A 17,418-nucleotide genomic window follows, 5' to 3' on the forward strand; every position below is an offset into this window, starting at 1 on the left:
CAGGATTCTTTCCTCACCCTACCTGGAGAAACTGGGGATTGAACCTGGGACCTTCTGCATGCAAAGCATCTGTTCTACAAGCAGTGGCCCCACCCCGTGAGCTATGGGCCCTCCCTGTTGACACCAGCTGCTCTTGATTCTTCTCCTCTTTCCCGTCATGGTTCCCACTTGGTGGCTTGCTCAGCAGAGAGCCAGAAGGCTGTGGCATCTCCTGCTTCTCCTTCATAGAATCATAGAAGAGCAGAGTTGGAAGGGGTCTACAAGGCCATCGAGTCCAACCCCCTGCTCAGTGCAGGAACCCACCTTAAAGCATCCCTGACAGATGTCTGTCCAGCTGCCTCTTGAAGGCCTCTAGTGTGGGCGAGACCAACACCTCCCTAGGCCATTGGTTCCATTGTTGTACCGCTCTAACAGTCAGGAAGTTTTTCCTGATGTCTAGCCAGAATCTGGCTCCTTGTAACTTGAGCCCGTTATTCCATATCTTTATCCTAAGGTGCTTCATAGAATCATGGGATCATAGTAGGGTTGGAAAGGCCATCGAGTCCAACCCCCTGCTCAATGCAGGAATCCACCCTAAAGCATCCCTGACAGATGGTTGTCCAGCTGCCTCTTGAAGGCCTCTAGTGTGGGAGAGCCCACACCACCATTGCTGCCTGGACAAGACAGAGAAAGGGAGAGGAGGAAGAACTCCAGTGGGGCTTGTCACAAGTCCCCTAGCAAGTGCCTAACCATGCTTATCCTTGACAACAGCCCTGTCCCTCACCATTAGCTGTGCTGGCGAGAATTGATGGGACTTGCAATCCAACAACATCCAGGGGGCGCATGTTCCCAAATCCCTGCTTTACTGCCTGGAGGTATATCTATCCTCTGCTGTCCTGTAACTTTAAGGAAATGTTGATTCTCTTTCTCTTTACAGGGCCCGCCAGGTCTGCCCGGTTTACCAGGACCACCAGGCAAGAGAGGCCCACGGGTGAGTAAAAGGTCCATAGGAGGGAAGTGTGTGTGTGTGTGTGTGTGTGTGTGTGTGTGTGTGTGTGTGTGTGTGGAACGTGGGTGAAGTGGTAATGAGATCCCAAGATCAAGAGGGCTCAAATTTTCCAGTTGCTTTGCAGAGTGGAGGTGTTGGTGTGCAGTTCAGGGTGGAAGGAACTCAGAGTGTATTATTCCTTAAACATTGTGAGTTGGGTATATTTCCGGTTCTCTCTCTCTCTCTCTCTCTCTCTCTCTCTCTCTCTCCTTAGCTAGACGGGGATTTATCCTGGCGCGAACCCTGGGATCGTCCCTGTGTGTCTACATGACGCACAGGAGATCCCGGGATCAGGGAGGGATGATCCCCCCTTGCCCCGGGATAGAGCCCTCCCCTTTGGGCCCGGTTTTCCCGCTGACCCGGGCTGAGCCCAAGACCATGGAACATGTGGCCCATTGCCATGGTTTGACCCGGCTCTGCGCTATTCCTCGCATGGGGCTGGGAGCCACGCACGGGGCGCAGTGCTCCTCAGGAATGCTGTGCCCATCGGGGGTAGGGTGGGGGGACCGGGGAAATTAATTTAATTTTTTAAAAAAGCACCTACCTTTGCGCATGAGCATTCATGCACTCCTGTTTCTTTAAAAAATAAAAAATGGCGGGCGCGTCGCCTCTCCTCCTGAAGTCGTCGCGCCTCACGTGTAAACGGAGGAGGGATCTCGCGATAATCACATCGCGGAATCTTCCCTCCTGCGTCGTGGAATAAAAGGTAGGTCTTAGCTAAGGCCTGTGTCTCTCTCACTCTCTCTCTTGCTGGTTGCAGCTCTGCTTATGCTGCAATAGATAGGAAACCACAATGGCTGGAATCCAAAGCTTTCATAATAGGACTGTTCACAGAACACACTGATTCACACTCAGTGGTTGAGTGTAGGTTGTTGTTGAACTATGGGTTGGCGTGTTGTCTGAACTCTGGACCTTTCCCGCAGGGCGGGTTTGCTCGTTAACCATCCTGAACAACCAAACAATGATCTGTGGGTTTTCAAGGTGGCTTGTCTGAGACAAATAAGCCATCCTGCATGGTTATTAACAAGCCAGCCTACAGAAAATGGCCAGAAATGAAAAAACCGGTCGATAAACCCGCAGAAGCAGTATGGCACAGAATAAGTTGTTCTGCTTTGGAATCCCGACTCATGTGACGCCATTGCTGATTTTTCCAACGTCGCTACTCACAACCAGACCTATAATCCTGGGGACACGGCTATTTCCTGCTGTGCTATTTTCAAGGGGAAAACATGTGTTCAGAAGAGGGCAACCAGGATGATCAGAGGTCTAGAAACAAAGCCCTATGAAGAGAGACTGAAAGAACTGGGCATGTTTAGCCTGGAGAAGAGAAGATTGAGGGGAGACATGATAGCACTCTTCAAATACTTAAAAGGTTCCCACACAGAGGAGGGCCAGGATCTCTTCTCGATCCTCCCAGAGTGCAGGACACGGAATAACGGGCTCAAGTTAAAGGAAGCCAGATTCCGGCTGGACATCAGGAAAAACTTCCTGACTGTTAGAGCAGTGCGACAATGGAATCAGCTACCTAGGGAGGTTGTGTGCTCTCCCACACTAGAGGCCTTCAAGAGGCAGCTGGACAACCCTCTGTCAGGGATGCTTTAGGGTGGATTCCTGCATTGAGCAGGGGTTTGGACTCGATGGCCTTGTAGGCCCCTTCCAACTCTGCTATTCTATGATTCTATGATTCTATGATCTTGCGTCCAAGTTCAACTTGAGCGAGGGAACACTCACGCCATGAGACACCTCTCTCTCCCCCCTACCCCAAATCTTCCTCTGTTTGGGATGGAAAGCCAAAGTCTTGATTATTCTCCCAGGGTTTACAGATAGAAGTCTTCTCCATTGCGTCAACCATCTCCTACTTGCTGGGGGTGGGGGGTGGGTGGGAAGAGAAAGAGAGAGAGAGAGAGAGAGAGATTGTTTAAAGAAACAGTTTGTTTGGCTTGTCTTCAAATATGTTGCTCCTTCTCTGGCAAGCCAAAGGTCAAGGGAGAATCTATAGGTCAAGAGGAGAAACGCTCCCATTCATCTCCCCTTTCCTCCCTCCCTTCAAAATCCCCAAACATGAGTTGTAAATGAGCATCTGGACATTTCTTGACGACAACTCCAGAATTCATCGGGAAAGACAAATTACACACAGTTAAGATTTCTGGTTGGCTTTGGGAGGCCTAGAATCGACAAACTATTTAAAAGAAAAGGGGAACAAGAAAAGAAAGGGACGCTTTCTTAAGAGAGAAGGGGGTCTCACAGCTACTGATGTTGCAGCCATTGCTAGTCTAGTGCTCTCCGGGTTTCCCCCCAAAAGCGGCTTCCCTCCCCCGCCTGACGTGAATGACATTCCATCCAGATTACGTGCCCCGCCACCTTTGGGAACTCCCCCTTTCCCCCCTCCCCACCTTTTCAGAGAACAAATTGTGAGATTGTTCTCTGGGTTTTAACTGCTGTTAGTCCTCCGTTAACTCTGGCCTGGAACGGCGTCCGAAGATAAAAATTTTCCGAGGAATTTGAGAGACCATGAATAGGAGATTATATTTCTAGCTTCGAAGACCGTGTGCTTATGCTCCAAAATACTTCCCTGCCATTCCGTACTCACAATCACATAAGAACATAGGACGAGCCCTGCTGGATCAGACCAGGGGCCCATCTTATCCAGCACTCTGCTCACACCGTGGCCAACCAGCTGTCAACCGGGGACCCACAAGCAGGACATGGTGCAACAGCACCCTCCCACCCATGTTCCCCAGCAATTAGTGCACACAGGCTTACTGCCTCGGATACTGGAGGTAGCTCTTAGCCATCAGGGCTAGTAGCCATTGATAGCCTTCTCCTCCACGAATTTATCCAACCCTCCTTTAAATCCACCCAAATTGGTGGCTGCTGCCGCATCTTGTGGTAGTGAGTTCCACAGTTCAACTCTGCGCTGTGTGAAGAAGGACTTCCTTTGATCTGTCCTGAATCTCCCACCCATCAGCTTCGTGGGAGGACCCCAATGGGTTCTAGAATTATGGGAGAGGGAGAAAGATGTCTCCCAGTGTGGATGAATGTTTCCATTTCTGTTCTATCCATGCTCACCTTGGAACGCATCTTTTAAAATCTTTTAAGTCCCTGGGCGCTTAAGGGTGAATTGTATCAGGCTATGAAGTCAAGGTTGGGTTTACATCAGTCTTGCAAAGATTATGTTGGTTGTCATTCTTGTTAACTTCCCCTCTGTGTCTGCCAATCTCACGGAACAAGCGTGCCTGCTCGGGATCTCTTAGCAGTGAAGGCCCAATTAACCTGTGTCCGGCCATTCTGAGTCTGTACTCCCACTTGAAGGGCCAGGAGGGTTCGCATCAAGGTGCTCCAACATTCTTTGCAGCATTCCCAACAACCGCCTAGTGCTTGATGGTACCTCAAACCACCAACTCTGTGGCTTGCCATCCTTTCCTATTGAAATTTTGTATCCATGTGGGACCTGCAAAACTCTTTTGTGACATGGGGATTAGGGCTGTGCATGGATCCCTGAACCGCTTTGTGGCCCAATCCACACCTTATGGATCGGGCCTGAACTGCTTCGGGTTGATCTGACCCTCCCCTGCTCCACGGAGCAAGATCCGGAGATCCGGATCAAGATTTTGTCCCTCCTTCCCCAGTTACTTGACTCCACGGCGGAGGCAGGTAAGTGGGGAAGGGGGGACAAAACGAGGGCCGAATAAGCCCCCCTCCCCCTTACCTGGCTCTGCTGCCATCGCCACATGGACTGCGGCGGCGGAGCCAGGTAAGCCCCTCCCCCTTACCTGTGTTTGTCGCGGTCCAGCACCGGCTTCAACTGAGGCCCAGGCCCACCTCCTCTGGCTTGAGGCCTGGGCCTCAGTTGAAGCCGGTGCTGGACCATGATGGACATGGGTAAGACCCCCTCCCCCCTGCCCCCTTACCTGGCTCCATTGCTGTCAGGTGAGCCCCACTCCCCCCCACTTACCTGCGTCCGGAGCTCCAGATCGAGGCGAACCGCTTCGCCTCGATCCGCAGCTCCCCCGACCTGATTCGGATCTGCCTTTGGCGGAGGTGGATCGGGTCGCTCCGCTCTGGATTCAGGGAACCAAAACAGAGCGGAGCACAGTCCTAATGGAGATCTGCTGTTCGTGATTCAAGCCTCCCTTCCTCCGTTCTTCCTTCTGACAGTCAACAATTTGTGACCCCTGAGCATGCTAGGTCTTCATTTGGAAGGTTCCTGCCCTCTAACTTTGTGTCCTCCGAATTCGGTGGTGCAGTGTGGGGTGGGGGGCAGGGACCACTGGGGTGGGGGGACAGCATGTAACTCACAGGGTGCATGTTGGCCACTTTCTGTGTAGATCAAACCAGAGGTTAAGACTTCCAGTGTTAGGCTGGACGACTGAACACAGAACGCCAGGAAAAAATTGACCTTGAATTTGTTTTTGTTTTTCAGGGTCCTTCAGGCCCCCATGGGAATCCTGGACGGCCTGGTCCACCTGGCTTGAAGGTAAGTTGTGTATATTTATATTTACTTATTTATTACATTTATATACCGTCCCATAGCCAAAGCTCTCTGGGCGGTTTACAAAAGTTAAAAACAGTAAACATTAAAAAAGTATACAAAATTTTAAACCATCAAAAACATAAGAACAACAGTATAAAAACAACAACATCCATTTAAAAACAACAGTTCTGGGGTCCGTTAAAAGACAAACGTAGCATTGTTAAATGCTGTTAAATGCCTGGGAGAAGAGAAAAGTCCTGACCTGGCGCCTGAAAGATAACAGTGTATGTGCCAGGCGAGCCTCATCAGGGAGATCATTCCATAGTCGGGGGTCCACCACCGAAAAGGCCCTCTCCCTTGTTGCTATCCGAGCTTCCCTCGGAGTAGGCACCCGGAGGAGGACCTTAGATGTTGAGCGCAGTGTAAGGGTAGGTTCATGTCGGGAGGGGCATTCCATCACGTATTGCGGTCCCAAGCCATGTAAGGCTTTATAGGTTAAAACCAGCACCTTGAATTGGGCTCAGAAACGTATAGGCAGCCAATGCAAGTGGGCCAGAATCGGTGTTATATGCTCAAATTGGTAAGAATAATGCGTACGAAGTGAAGTTATGTATGATAGGCTCTTGGGTGTCTCCCTGTGATGATAGAAAACCAATGTCCATGTTCAGAGAAGCCAGACTCCTGGCTATGAGGTGCTGGGTTTATCTCCCTCACCTTCTGCTTCTCTGACTTCAGGTTGGCTCCTATCAGAGCCCAATATTCCCTGCTCAGTGGACTATTGGGCTCAGCCAGGGTTTTCAAAATCCACCCCAACTTATTTAGTTAGAGCTGAGTAGGGGAACCATGCCTGATTTAATTTATGTCAGGATGGCAAATTATTTGTGGAAGAATAAACCAGTTGTTGGAAGTTAGACTTCCAAGGCTGTGTCTAGAGGAACAGAGAGCAAACCATTTAGGTAATTCGTGGTTGCAGATATTTTCAACATTTTTTTTCAAAATAATTGAGAAGGAATTTTGCTATATCTAACGCCACTTTCGTAACACTTTTTTAATCACAGTGAATCATCCCAAATATGTCAAGTGTAGCATCGTTTTTCGACGGAGGGATGAGATGGGGATTGAGAGACTGAGTGCCATTTTTGATAGAGAGGCAGAGTAGAATTAAAATAAATAGTAATAATAACAACAATAATAAATATTTAAGGCTGATCATGCTTATAGAAAACCAAGGAAGATGTTTAAGATTCAGTTCAGACAACATGTTTCTCAATGATGGTTTTAGAACTCCATGGTGGAATTTTTACACCACCGTTGAGAAAGGTGTTGTCTGGTGGGAAAACTCCATGCAATGGTGGCGGTTTTTTTTGGAAAACACTCCGTGCAGAATATCCATGCTGTGCAGAGGAGAGTTCCTGCACAGCCGTTGCGTTACATGTTGTGTGGAGGGCTCTGTGGAGTCTTCCATTGTGTTGAGTTGACTTTTCCCACTGGCTACAGAGTTCCCTGGCAAAAGTAGTGAAAGGAGTGAGTACCACTCTAGGAGACCCACCAGGATTGGTTTTTCTTTTTGCAGCAATGGCTGATGGGAAACCATCAGGAGGACCGGGGGAGGAGAGAGGGCAGGGGAACTGTCAATCAAACATCACAATGGATTTTACTCAACTCCATGGTAGCCCACAGTCACACAATGGCGTAGTTAGAACATATTGTGTGGGCAGGACCCCCTAAAAACTCAACCTTTGAGTGGAGTTTTCACACTGCGTTGACTAACGTGTTGTCTGAACTGAGCCTACCTTGGGTACTTTCTGTTTCTGTGACGACATGAAAGAGGTGCAATTCCTCAACAGATTGAAGAGAAAATAAAAGCAATCTCTTCCTTCCTTTCTCTTCCCTTTCTTCTCTTCCTTCCCCTGTCCTTCCTCCCCCTCCCAACTTTATAGGCCGGTAGTGTCTTTCTGGAAAAAACATTTTCACTATACTGGCCCGTTGCCTCTGTCTGGTTAAGAATTAGGCGCTAGAGATGTGTTGGCGGGTGACAGCTGTTCTGAATTTAAAAATACTGTTACACAGTCTGAAAAAGTGAGGTCGTAAAAAACACAGAACGAAAAAAAGAAAAACAAAAAAAACTCCACTACAATTGTAGCCATTTGTATTCATGTTCTTATCAATGACTTCCAGAACATGCTGCATGCACTGGTTTTTTCTTCTTCTTTTTTGTTATCTATATACATACATAAGTCAAAATCAAAAGCTTTAAAAGCTTTGCTATTGGCTCTTCCAAACCTCCACCTGGGATCTGTCAAAAATCGAGGCGTTTGTGCAAAGGTGTGTTGAGTGTTGACCTGGTTGGTACTAGAAATCATTCCCAGCAGTAAGAAGGCTAAGGAGAAAACCACCTTCTCTCTCTGGTTTGGTGTCATTGCCTTGTGGAAAAATAATCTGTATTGTGATGGTGATGATGTGCATGGCACATCTTTATGTTAAATCAGACCTTTGGTTTATCTAGCCCAGTACTGTGTTCTTTGACACATGTGAACACACACATACACAGACATTCCTGAACCAGTTTGGAAAAAAATGAATGGTATAAATTAATTTTCCACCATGGGCAGGTCAGGACGATTATGTTTATAATCTGCTGAATTAACAAGGTGTTGATAAAAGCGGGATGCTTCATTAGCTTGTCGGGAACATGTGCTTAATTGGGGTTGACAGGCAGAGTAATGGGGTGTGGTGGCTGCAGGATCTCTTCTTACAGGTTGAAATCCCTCCAGTATGTCAAGTCATAGTTTGCTGCTGTAAACGTTGGAGATACCGCCAAGGAAAGTCCAAAAATGCAGGCAACTGTATTGCTCTCTCTCTCTCTCTGTGTGTGTGTATGTGTGTGTGTGGGGGGGGGTCTGTGTGTGTGTGTGAACACACACATACACAGAGCAGTACAAATGCAGAATAGTACAAAGCGTAATTTATTTATTTATTTATTACATTTTTATACCGCCCAATAACCAAAGCTCTCTGGGCAATTCACAAAAATTAAAATTGTGAAGAGCATAATACTCAGTTTATTAGGATTAGTTGCAAATGAGCTGACGAAGGGCAGTGTAGTGGTTAGCAAGGAGAGGTACTGGTTCCTCTCTATTAGGCACTAGTTAGGCCTCATCTAGAGTATTGCGTCCAGTTCTGGGCTCCACAATTCAAGAAGGACGCAGACAAGCTGGAGCGTGTTCAGAGGAGGGCAACCAGGATGATCAGGGGTCTGGAAACAAAGCCCAATGAAGAGAGACTGAAAGAACTGGGCATGTTTAGCCTATAGAAGAGAAGATTGAGGGGAGACATGAGAGCACTCCTCAAATACTTAAAAGGTTGTCAGACAGAGGCGGGCCAGGATCTCTTCTCGATCCTCCCAGAGTGCAGGACACGGAATAACGGGCTCAAGTTACAGGAAGCCAGATTCTGGCTGGACATTAGGAAAAACTTCCTGACTGTTAGAGCAGTACAACAATGGAACAAATTACCTAGGGAGGTTGTGGGCTCTCCCACACTAGAGGCCTTCAAGAGGCAGCTGGACAACCATCTGTCAGGAATGCTTTGAGGTGGATTCCTGCATTGAGCAGGGGGTTGGACTTGATGGCCTTGTAGGCCCCTTCCAACTCTATTATTTTATGATTCTATGAATATAAGAACATAAGAAGAGCTCTGCTGCATTAGACCCAGAGTCCATGGAAACCCATAAGCATGAGATGAGTGCAATAGCACCCTCCCACCCATGTTCCCCAGAGTACATAGGCCTACTTCCTCGGATATTGGAGGTAGCACCTAACCATCAGGGCTAGTAGCCATTCATCGCCTTCTCTTCCAGGAATTTACCCAACCCCCTTTTTAAAACCATCCCAATTGGTGGCCATCACGACATCTTATGGTAGTGCTGTGTGAAGAATCCCTTCCTTTTATCTGTCATGAATCTCCCACCAATCAGCTTCATGGCGTGACCCCGATTCTAGTATTAGGAGAGTTTCTAGAATTGTTTACCTGTTTTTGTTTTCTGTTTGTCGTCGCCTGACCCCCATTGGGGAGTGATAAACATGGGGAATACCCCTGAGGGGAGTCCAAAAATGCAGGCCGCTGTGTTGATCTCAGTGTGTGTGAACACACATATACTCAGAGTAGTGCACACACAGAACAGTACATAGCACAATACGCAATTTATTAGGATCAGTTGCCAATGAGCTGACAAAGGGCAGTGTAGCTGTTTGTATGTTGGACTTTGGCTAGAGGCATGGTATGAGAAAGGGGATAAGAGGGCTGCAACATTTCTCCAAACAGCATAAGACCACCAGCTCGAGATTTTCCCAGGCGTTTATTTGCCCAGCACCAGGGAGAATTTTTTTTAATCTTGCCATCCAGAAACCATTTCTAGCTGTTCTCATCTCCATCAGGAGGGACCCTTTTGTAAAGCTGATGGGTCTTAAGTGCCCATTTAAAGCTAGGGGAAGGGGAAAGGAACCTCTCGTGCAAGCACTGAGTCATTACTGACTCTTGGAGGGACGCCAGCTTTCGCTGACGTTTTCTTGGCAGGCCTTATAGTGGGGTGGTTTGCCGTTGCCTTCCCTGGCCGTGATTGCCTTTCCCCCAGCTAACTGGGTACTCATTTTACTGACCTCAGGAGGATGGAAGGCTGAGTCGACCCGAGCCGGCTGCCTGAAACCAGCTTCCGCTGGGATTGAACTCAGGCCCTGGGGAGAGTTTCAGCTGCAGAAAGCATTACAACAAGATATTCCCTGGCTAATGTGTGGACTGCAGCTGAGTTCGGAGGGAGCAGGGGATCCTGAAAGGGTTTGCCAATGTCCCTGCTATTAGGAAGTCCTGGTGCTTTGATCCTGCAAACCTTGCCTACGCTACACCATGGTCCCCTCCTCCCCAAAACTGCTGCTTTGCCCACGTTGCATCTCTTTTTCTGCCTGTCGCAACCATGGGTGACTTTGTGTCCGGTTGGTGAAATTTTTGGATCATTATCTGGGCAGATCTCTACATTTAACAGGAACATCAATTTGAATCGAAGATGTCCTTCCTGCCTCCTTAGCTAGCTGGAGAGCAGCACGGGGCGGATGGGATGTGGTGGGGGGAGCGTTGCTTCCACATGACCGTACGGAAGGGGTTCTCCAGGGGCTGGCCAGGGTGGACGTAAGGCTCTCTGCTGCTTTGGAAGAAGTGATTGCAGGAGCAAAGCTTACGGCACTCCTGTGGACTGGCCTCTTTGAATTTTCGTGTTCTGTATTGGGCTGCATTTTCCATCATGATAGGATCTTTGCTTCCATTGGGGTTGCAGCCTTGGCAACTGGAGGTTTTAATGTTTGATGGAGTTAAGCAAACAGGACAATCTGTTTCTAAATTGCATCGTTTCCAGCTTCTACAGGTGAGAAGTGAGGGCGTGGGCGGGTGCAGGCGTTTTTCTGTTTTGATCTTTTGACTAGCTTTTAGCCTGCTTTTCTTCACAAAGTGAACTCAGCAGTGCATGTAAGATAAAGCAAACAAGCAAAGTGGTAGGACGTTCCCAAAACCGAACTCCAGCAACCAAACAACATCCATCATAGAGACAACTCGGCTAAAACAGCAAATTCTGGATGGACGAATAAACTGAGAGCCATGTCTGCTTGTGGCGGACTTCATCAACCTGTTGCTTTCTGGATGTATTGGACTACAACTCTCATCCTCCTCAACCAGCATGGCGGATTCTTCCTAGAGCAAGAATTAAACTCATAGCTGCTGAGACTTTGCACCTTCTATTCTCACAAGTTGACACCAGCAAAATGCTATATGAGAGAAAGGATTTCTAGATAATCCAAGTGGCTGTTAAGATCTGGTGCCACCACTTGGAGGGAACCTGGAACCCCTTCCAGGTGCCACTAATCTGGAGCAACTACAGATGGCATGGACGTGGAACCTTTTCTTGCTTCAACTTCTAGGTGTACTATAGCTCAGAACTGATGTGCCAGTGCATTATCTTGGAACCAGAATACACCCATGGCAAGGGCACTGAACCTCTGTGACAATCCTCCAAGCTGAGAATTTTGGAAGAACACTGGACGAGATTTCCCTTATCTGAGCATATCCAACAATAGTGACATGAGGATAAACCCGCAAAATCTCAGCTCCAGAGGCTCTAGGTGTCAGCCACCCCACAAGACCCTGCTTTTATCAAATGCCAAGGCCTCTTTCTTATATCACCATGGCCAGATATACATCCCTGTGGGACCTCTACATCTCAAGCTCTTACAATTATCTCATGACTCAAAGTTAACATTCTGTGTAACTTAAGAACATCAGAAGAGCCCTGATGTTGGATCAGACCAAGGGTCCATCTAGTCCAACACTGTGTTCACACAGGGGCCAACCAGCCATCGGCCAGGGATGAACAAGCAGGACATGGTGCAACAGCACCCTCCCACCCATGTTCCCCAGCAACATGTTGGTGTGCTAAGAACCCCCCCCCCTCGTAAACAGTGGAGGCTTCTACTTTGCTCCCCAATCCACCAGGTCCTTGGTGAGAAGGATCCCTAGATTTCATTACTGACCTTCTTGGTCAGGTCTTTGCACAGTAATTCCAGTTATGGTGGACCAATATGGTGCACTTTACTCCTTGCTCTGCTACCCCAACAGCCAAGACTGTTTCTACAGCACCTCTTCTGACTACATGGCCTGCCGGAACGTCTTGTATCTGACCAGGGATCTCAATACACTTGCCATGCCCTCCAAGACCTCCTGCAGGAGGGAACATTGATCTTCCACTGACCCCCTACAATGTTACATCAGTTATATCAACAGGACAACTGTTGGCTGAATTTGCCTACAACCTCATTCTTCAAGACAACAAACCACGTTCTATGGCAATTGCAGCGCTCATCCTCATGTTTTCCCATCTGTGGTCATTCCATCATCTGTTCCTGATGCAGAACAACAACTTCCAAGAACTTTGCGCCACTGATGCTGTGCTCTAGGACCAACTGAACTGGGATAAGGTAGTATACAAGGATGCTGCAGATAAAAACATCAACTAGGATCTCCATCGAAAGACCCCATCTTGATTGGCTGACCACCCGATAGCTCCACAGTAAGGAGTCATCTCACAGATCAGATGCCTGATTAATAAGTGCCCTCTGGATCATGAAGCAGATCAATCCTGTGGAATTTTGGCTGGGGCTACCTGGATTCATAACCTGAAGAGACACATCTAAGGGATGCTTCAGCCGGGGAACCCAATAACCCCTTCAACCCCAACCTGAGCCTTCCTTTGACCCCCAATTCTTGGCCTTCACGCCACCCCTCAAGACTAGAAGTGACAACAGACCAGTGGGAAACTTGAAGTTGCTGTAGAAGCCCCTATTTGCCTGCCAGGAGGTTCTACTGTGCCAGGTGTCCAGGGTTTACTTGGGAAGAGGGAGAACATGCAGCTGATGGCAATGACCCAGCTGAGGCCCAGGAAGGAGAAGGGCTGGTAGTGCATTTTTATAAGGCTATTAATCTCCTCTGGTCCTTTGCTCAGTTAACAGCTCCCTTATGAATCAATTCATGTCTAGCTTCCTAATTACGACTCATTTCCTGCTGCAGCTATAGCTGTGCCTCCACGGGGCAGGTCATGAACGTTTTCACTAGAAGCCTGAGGTCCACGAACCAAAGTCAGGCACGAAATAGCCCAGGCAGGTGGACGGACGCTAGGGCCTAATCTACACCAAGCGGGACATTCCATTATGAAAGCGTTATAACAGCTTGAAGTGCACTGACATATACCATATACCACTTTCGTACTGCTTCCATAGTGCAATATCCTACTTGGTGTAGATTAGGCCTAAGAATTAAGGGACAGGGATCCTCTGAGCACATGTCTAGCCTTAGACAACTTGGAGCAAGGGTGGATATATATGCTGCTTATTATTATTATAGAATAGAAACATAGATATAGATATGATGATGATGATGATGATGATAATAATAAATATGTGGCCATTAAATTCAACCAACCTACACCGTACTATACATACTCATCCAATACAATCTTGGAAAATGCAGATCATAAAATATAGTGGGACAGAACAAGTCATATGGACAAGACAATACCTTGCAATCGACCAGTCATAACAGTTATAGACAAAAAAAAAAAAAAAAACACGGACTTACCTCATTGACATAGCAATACCTAATGACGAAAATGTTGTAGAAAAAGCCTGTTGTGTCTGTCTAGAAAACCTGCCATGAGCGAGAAGAGAGATGATGATGATAATAATAATAATTAGAATAAATGTTTATATCTCATCTTTTAATTCATTAAGATCCACAATACACTAAAGAACAAAAACCGTAACAGAATGTCTAAATGGTAAAAGCTAAACTGGTAAAAAAAACTCTGGGCAGGCTAAAGGTACGGCTGATCAGCTCTTGTCCCTAATTGCCCTGTGGAAACATGCAGAGTCTTAACCTGCTGCCTGAATTCCGTTAGTGAAGAGGCCTGAGGGAGTATTAGCTGTACTTCTCCACACAGCGCATGGTTAAACTATGGAACTCGCTACCACAAGATGTAATGATGGCCACCCATTTGGATGGCTTTTAAAGGGATTTGGATGAATTCCTGGAGGAGAAGGCCATCAATGGCTACTAGTCCTGTTGGCTATGTGCTACCTCCAGTATCAGAGGCAGTAAGCCTGTGTGCACCAGTTGCTGGGGAACATGGGTGGGAGGGTGCCGTTGCACCTGTGTCCTGCTTGTGGGTTCCTGATCAACAGCTGGTTGGCCACTGTGCAAACAGCGTGCTGGTCTAGACGGACCCTTGGTCTCATCCAGCAGGACTCTTCTTATGTTCTTACGTTTACTTCGGTTTCCTGAAAGGAAAAGCGATGTTAACGGTCGATATCTGGGTTGCTTTTGCTAGCTACGTTCTCCCCCTCCCCTGGAATTTGAGGACCTTTCCTTGCCACACCCTGTGCTAAAACGGAGGCGGCAATTTGCTCCTGGGCCTGAACTGAGGATGCCACCGGAACAAACTCCAGCGATGGTAACAGCTGCATGCAAAGCGGAATTATCTGCATGACTTCATTTACCGCTTGGCAAAGCCGGCCGGTCTCCATTCAGAATTTGGGCTGCGACATCTGTAGTGAATCAGCTTTCTGCAGTCTTTCTCCAAGAATTCTCCAACAGATCTCTACTTGGATTGGATTGGTGTGTATGTGTGTGTTGGGGTGGGGGAGTGGGAGGGAGAGAGAGAGAGAGAGAGAGAGAGAGAGAGATTTACTGAGAAAAAAAATTACTGAGTGTTTGTGGGAATTGGAAGGAAGTGTGAAACAAGGATGAGATCGCTCCGAAAGCAATAGGAATTGTAACTCATCCGCTGGTTTAAAAAGAAGAAGAAAAAATCAGGGGTGGGTGGGAGAGGAGTGATTTTGTATTTATACGATAGCAATTTTCTAATGAGGATCTCAAAGGAACTTTGCAACCATTTTACTTCTCCCACGTGGTTAGGCAGTGAAGGATAAAGTTTCCACTTTACAGATGGGCCAGAAGTGAAGTCTGAGTAACAGAAAACTTGTCTCTAGCAAATGTAATAAAGTCGAAGCACCAGAAGGCAGTGAGATGGACTGATCGAGGAAAGCCTTCGTGGTTATTTTGGATATGCTGGGGTGTGTGTGTGTCATGGCAACAAATTACGTCAACACAATCAAGCAATCCACAGTGCTCTGAGAAATGGCCCAATGCACAGGATGGATCGAAATGCTCTAACCATGAAATATGCCCCCCAACGCTCTCCAACCACCTAGACGACCCTCCAGCTGTACTATTTTGGCCACTGCGTAAGCGAGGGGGTGTCACTCACCTTGCAATGCAGAGGTGGGCTATTTGTGGCCCTCAAGGTATTTGGGCCTACAACTCCCATCATTCTTCACTGTCGGCTATGGTGATGTAGGCCAAAACATGAGAAGGGGTCCCAGTTGTCCACCCCTGTTGTAATGCCGACATCGTCACCATCACCATCCTATAGAACAGCCTTCCTCAACCTGGGGCACTCCAGATATGTTGGACTGCATCTCCCAGAATGCCCCAGGCTGGGGCATTCTGGGAGTTGTAGTCCAACACATCTGGAGCGCCCCAGGTTGAGGAAGGCTGCTATAGAACAACAGTAGGTAATCTGGTGCCCTCTAAATGTTTTGAATTGCAACTCCCATAAGCCTCAGCCAGCATGGGCAATAGTCAGAGATGATGGGATTCTGGATCTCATGCCAATGCTGGCTCCTGAGAACCCCACTGTCGCCACTGAGTCTGTCTCTTCTCTCTTCAGCGGCCGTCTTCCCACTGCCTGCCACTGCGTCCGTCTCTTCTCTTCTCCTGTGTGCTCACTGCATCTCTTTCCCTCCCGCCCTGGCCCACCCACTCACCCACATTTCCCACCCTATTGCCGCTCTTGTCGGCCAGAAAGGCTGTCAGCAGAGTATAGTTCAACTATGGAACTCACTACCACAAGATGTCATGATGGCCACCAATTTGGATGGCTTTAAAAGGGGGTTGGAGACATTCCTGGAGGAGAAGGCTATCAATGGCTACTAGCCATGATGGCTATGTGCTCCCTCCAGTATCCGAGGCAGTAAGCCTGTGGGTACTAGTTCCTGGGGAACATGGGTAGGAGGGTGCTGTTGCACCATGTCCTGCTTTGTTGGTCCCTGGTTGACAGCTGGTTGGCCACTGTGTTAACAGAGTGCTAGACTAGATAGACCCTTGGTCTGATCCAGCATGGCACTAATTATGTTCTTTTCAGAGACTTGGCCAGGCCCAACTGCCTGGCTCAAGTGGTCCTTCCTCACAGCCAGGCATTGTGGGAGGGGGTTTCCATGGCGATCGGCCACATTACAGGATCCACTGAGTGGGTGGTGGTGGTGAAAGCAGGGAGGAAGGCAGGAGGCCGCAGAGGGGAGGAAAGGTGGCACACAGTGGCACCAGGACCTCCTGAAGGTGGTAGCATGCCATTTGCTGCTGCTTCCGCTCTGCCGCCTGCTTCATGGATGGGCCTGCCCTTTCTTCTCGTTGCTTATTCACTTGGAGAGGGAAAACGAGCAGGTGGCCACAGCATGAACCATTAGGAAGGCCAGGAGGCTCCAGTGGTCAACAGTGGACCCCCTGCCAGGATGTAGTCCTTGGCAGGTGGCCAGTGATGCTGACCCTTGACACCTGCCGTGGACAATTTGCAGAAGCAACGGCTGATTTCATTGTTGAAAACAGACACGCAAAGGGTAATGGCTAAATCACAGATAAGCGTTTTTCACCTTCAGAAGTGCCTTTGAAAACTGTAGAACTTTGAGTAGCGAAACCCATAAAGAGTCTTGTGATACCTTCAAGACTAACAAGCTTTAGATCATCAATAATTGTCCTTGGAGGCCCTACTCGCCAACCCACCATTAAGATCTATAACGTTAAAGCCCACTAGAGAGAAGGTCTTCTCACTGGTGGCCCCTGCCTTATGAAACCCCTTCCCCAGTGTTCTGCATCTGTCTCAGTTCTTGTTTTAAAGATGATTTAAGACACTTATCCGATTCTTTTGGATTTTACTCGATAGGTCTCCCCCAACTCCCAGTTACATGTTGCTTTTGTTACTGGTTAATTTTTGAAACTGGTGATTTTCTGAACTTGTTCCACTGCCCCAGAATTGCATGACATACATTGCAAGCTGCCTTGGGAAGGCTGATGTATCTTGAAAGGCAGCTAAAATGGGTATTAATTAAACAAACACATGTTTATTGTGGCAGGAGCTGTTGTAGGTAAAGAGAGCCAACAGTGTGAGGTGGCTGCAAAAAAAGGCAAATGCTATTTTGGCTGCATTAATAGAAGTATAGCTTCCAAATTGTGTGAGGTACTGGTTCTCCTCTATTTGGCCCCGGTTAGG

At 47.9% G+C, this 17,418-nt stretch overlaps 1 protein-coding gene across 1 annotated transcript in view; it reads left to right on the forward strand.

The window, feature by feature from the left end:
• Positions 1–17,418, forward strand: part of COL27A1 (collagen type XXVII alpha 1 chain) — a 309,507-nt gene that overhangs the window by 55,751 nt on the left and 236,338 nt on the right. Inside the window, exons 4-5 of the mRNA XM_063144913.1 lie at positions 917–970; positions 5,451–5,504. Coding sequence (XP_063000983.1) covers positions 917–970; positions 5,451–5,504 — 108 coding nt within the window. The remainder of the gene's footprint in view (positions 1–916; positions 971–5,450; positions 5,505–17,418) is intronic.

The sequence above is a fragment of the Elgaria multicarinata genome, chromosome 19 (genome assembly GCF_023053635.1).
Source record: "Elgaria multicarinata webbii isolate HBS135686 ecotype San Diego chromosome 19, rElgMul1.1.pri, whole genome shotgun sequence".
Lineage (NCBI taxonomy): Eukaryota > Metazoa > Chordata > Lepidosauria > Squamata > Anguidae > Elgaria > Elgaria multicarinata.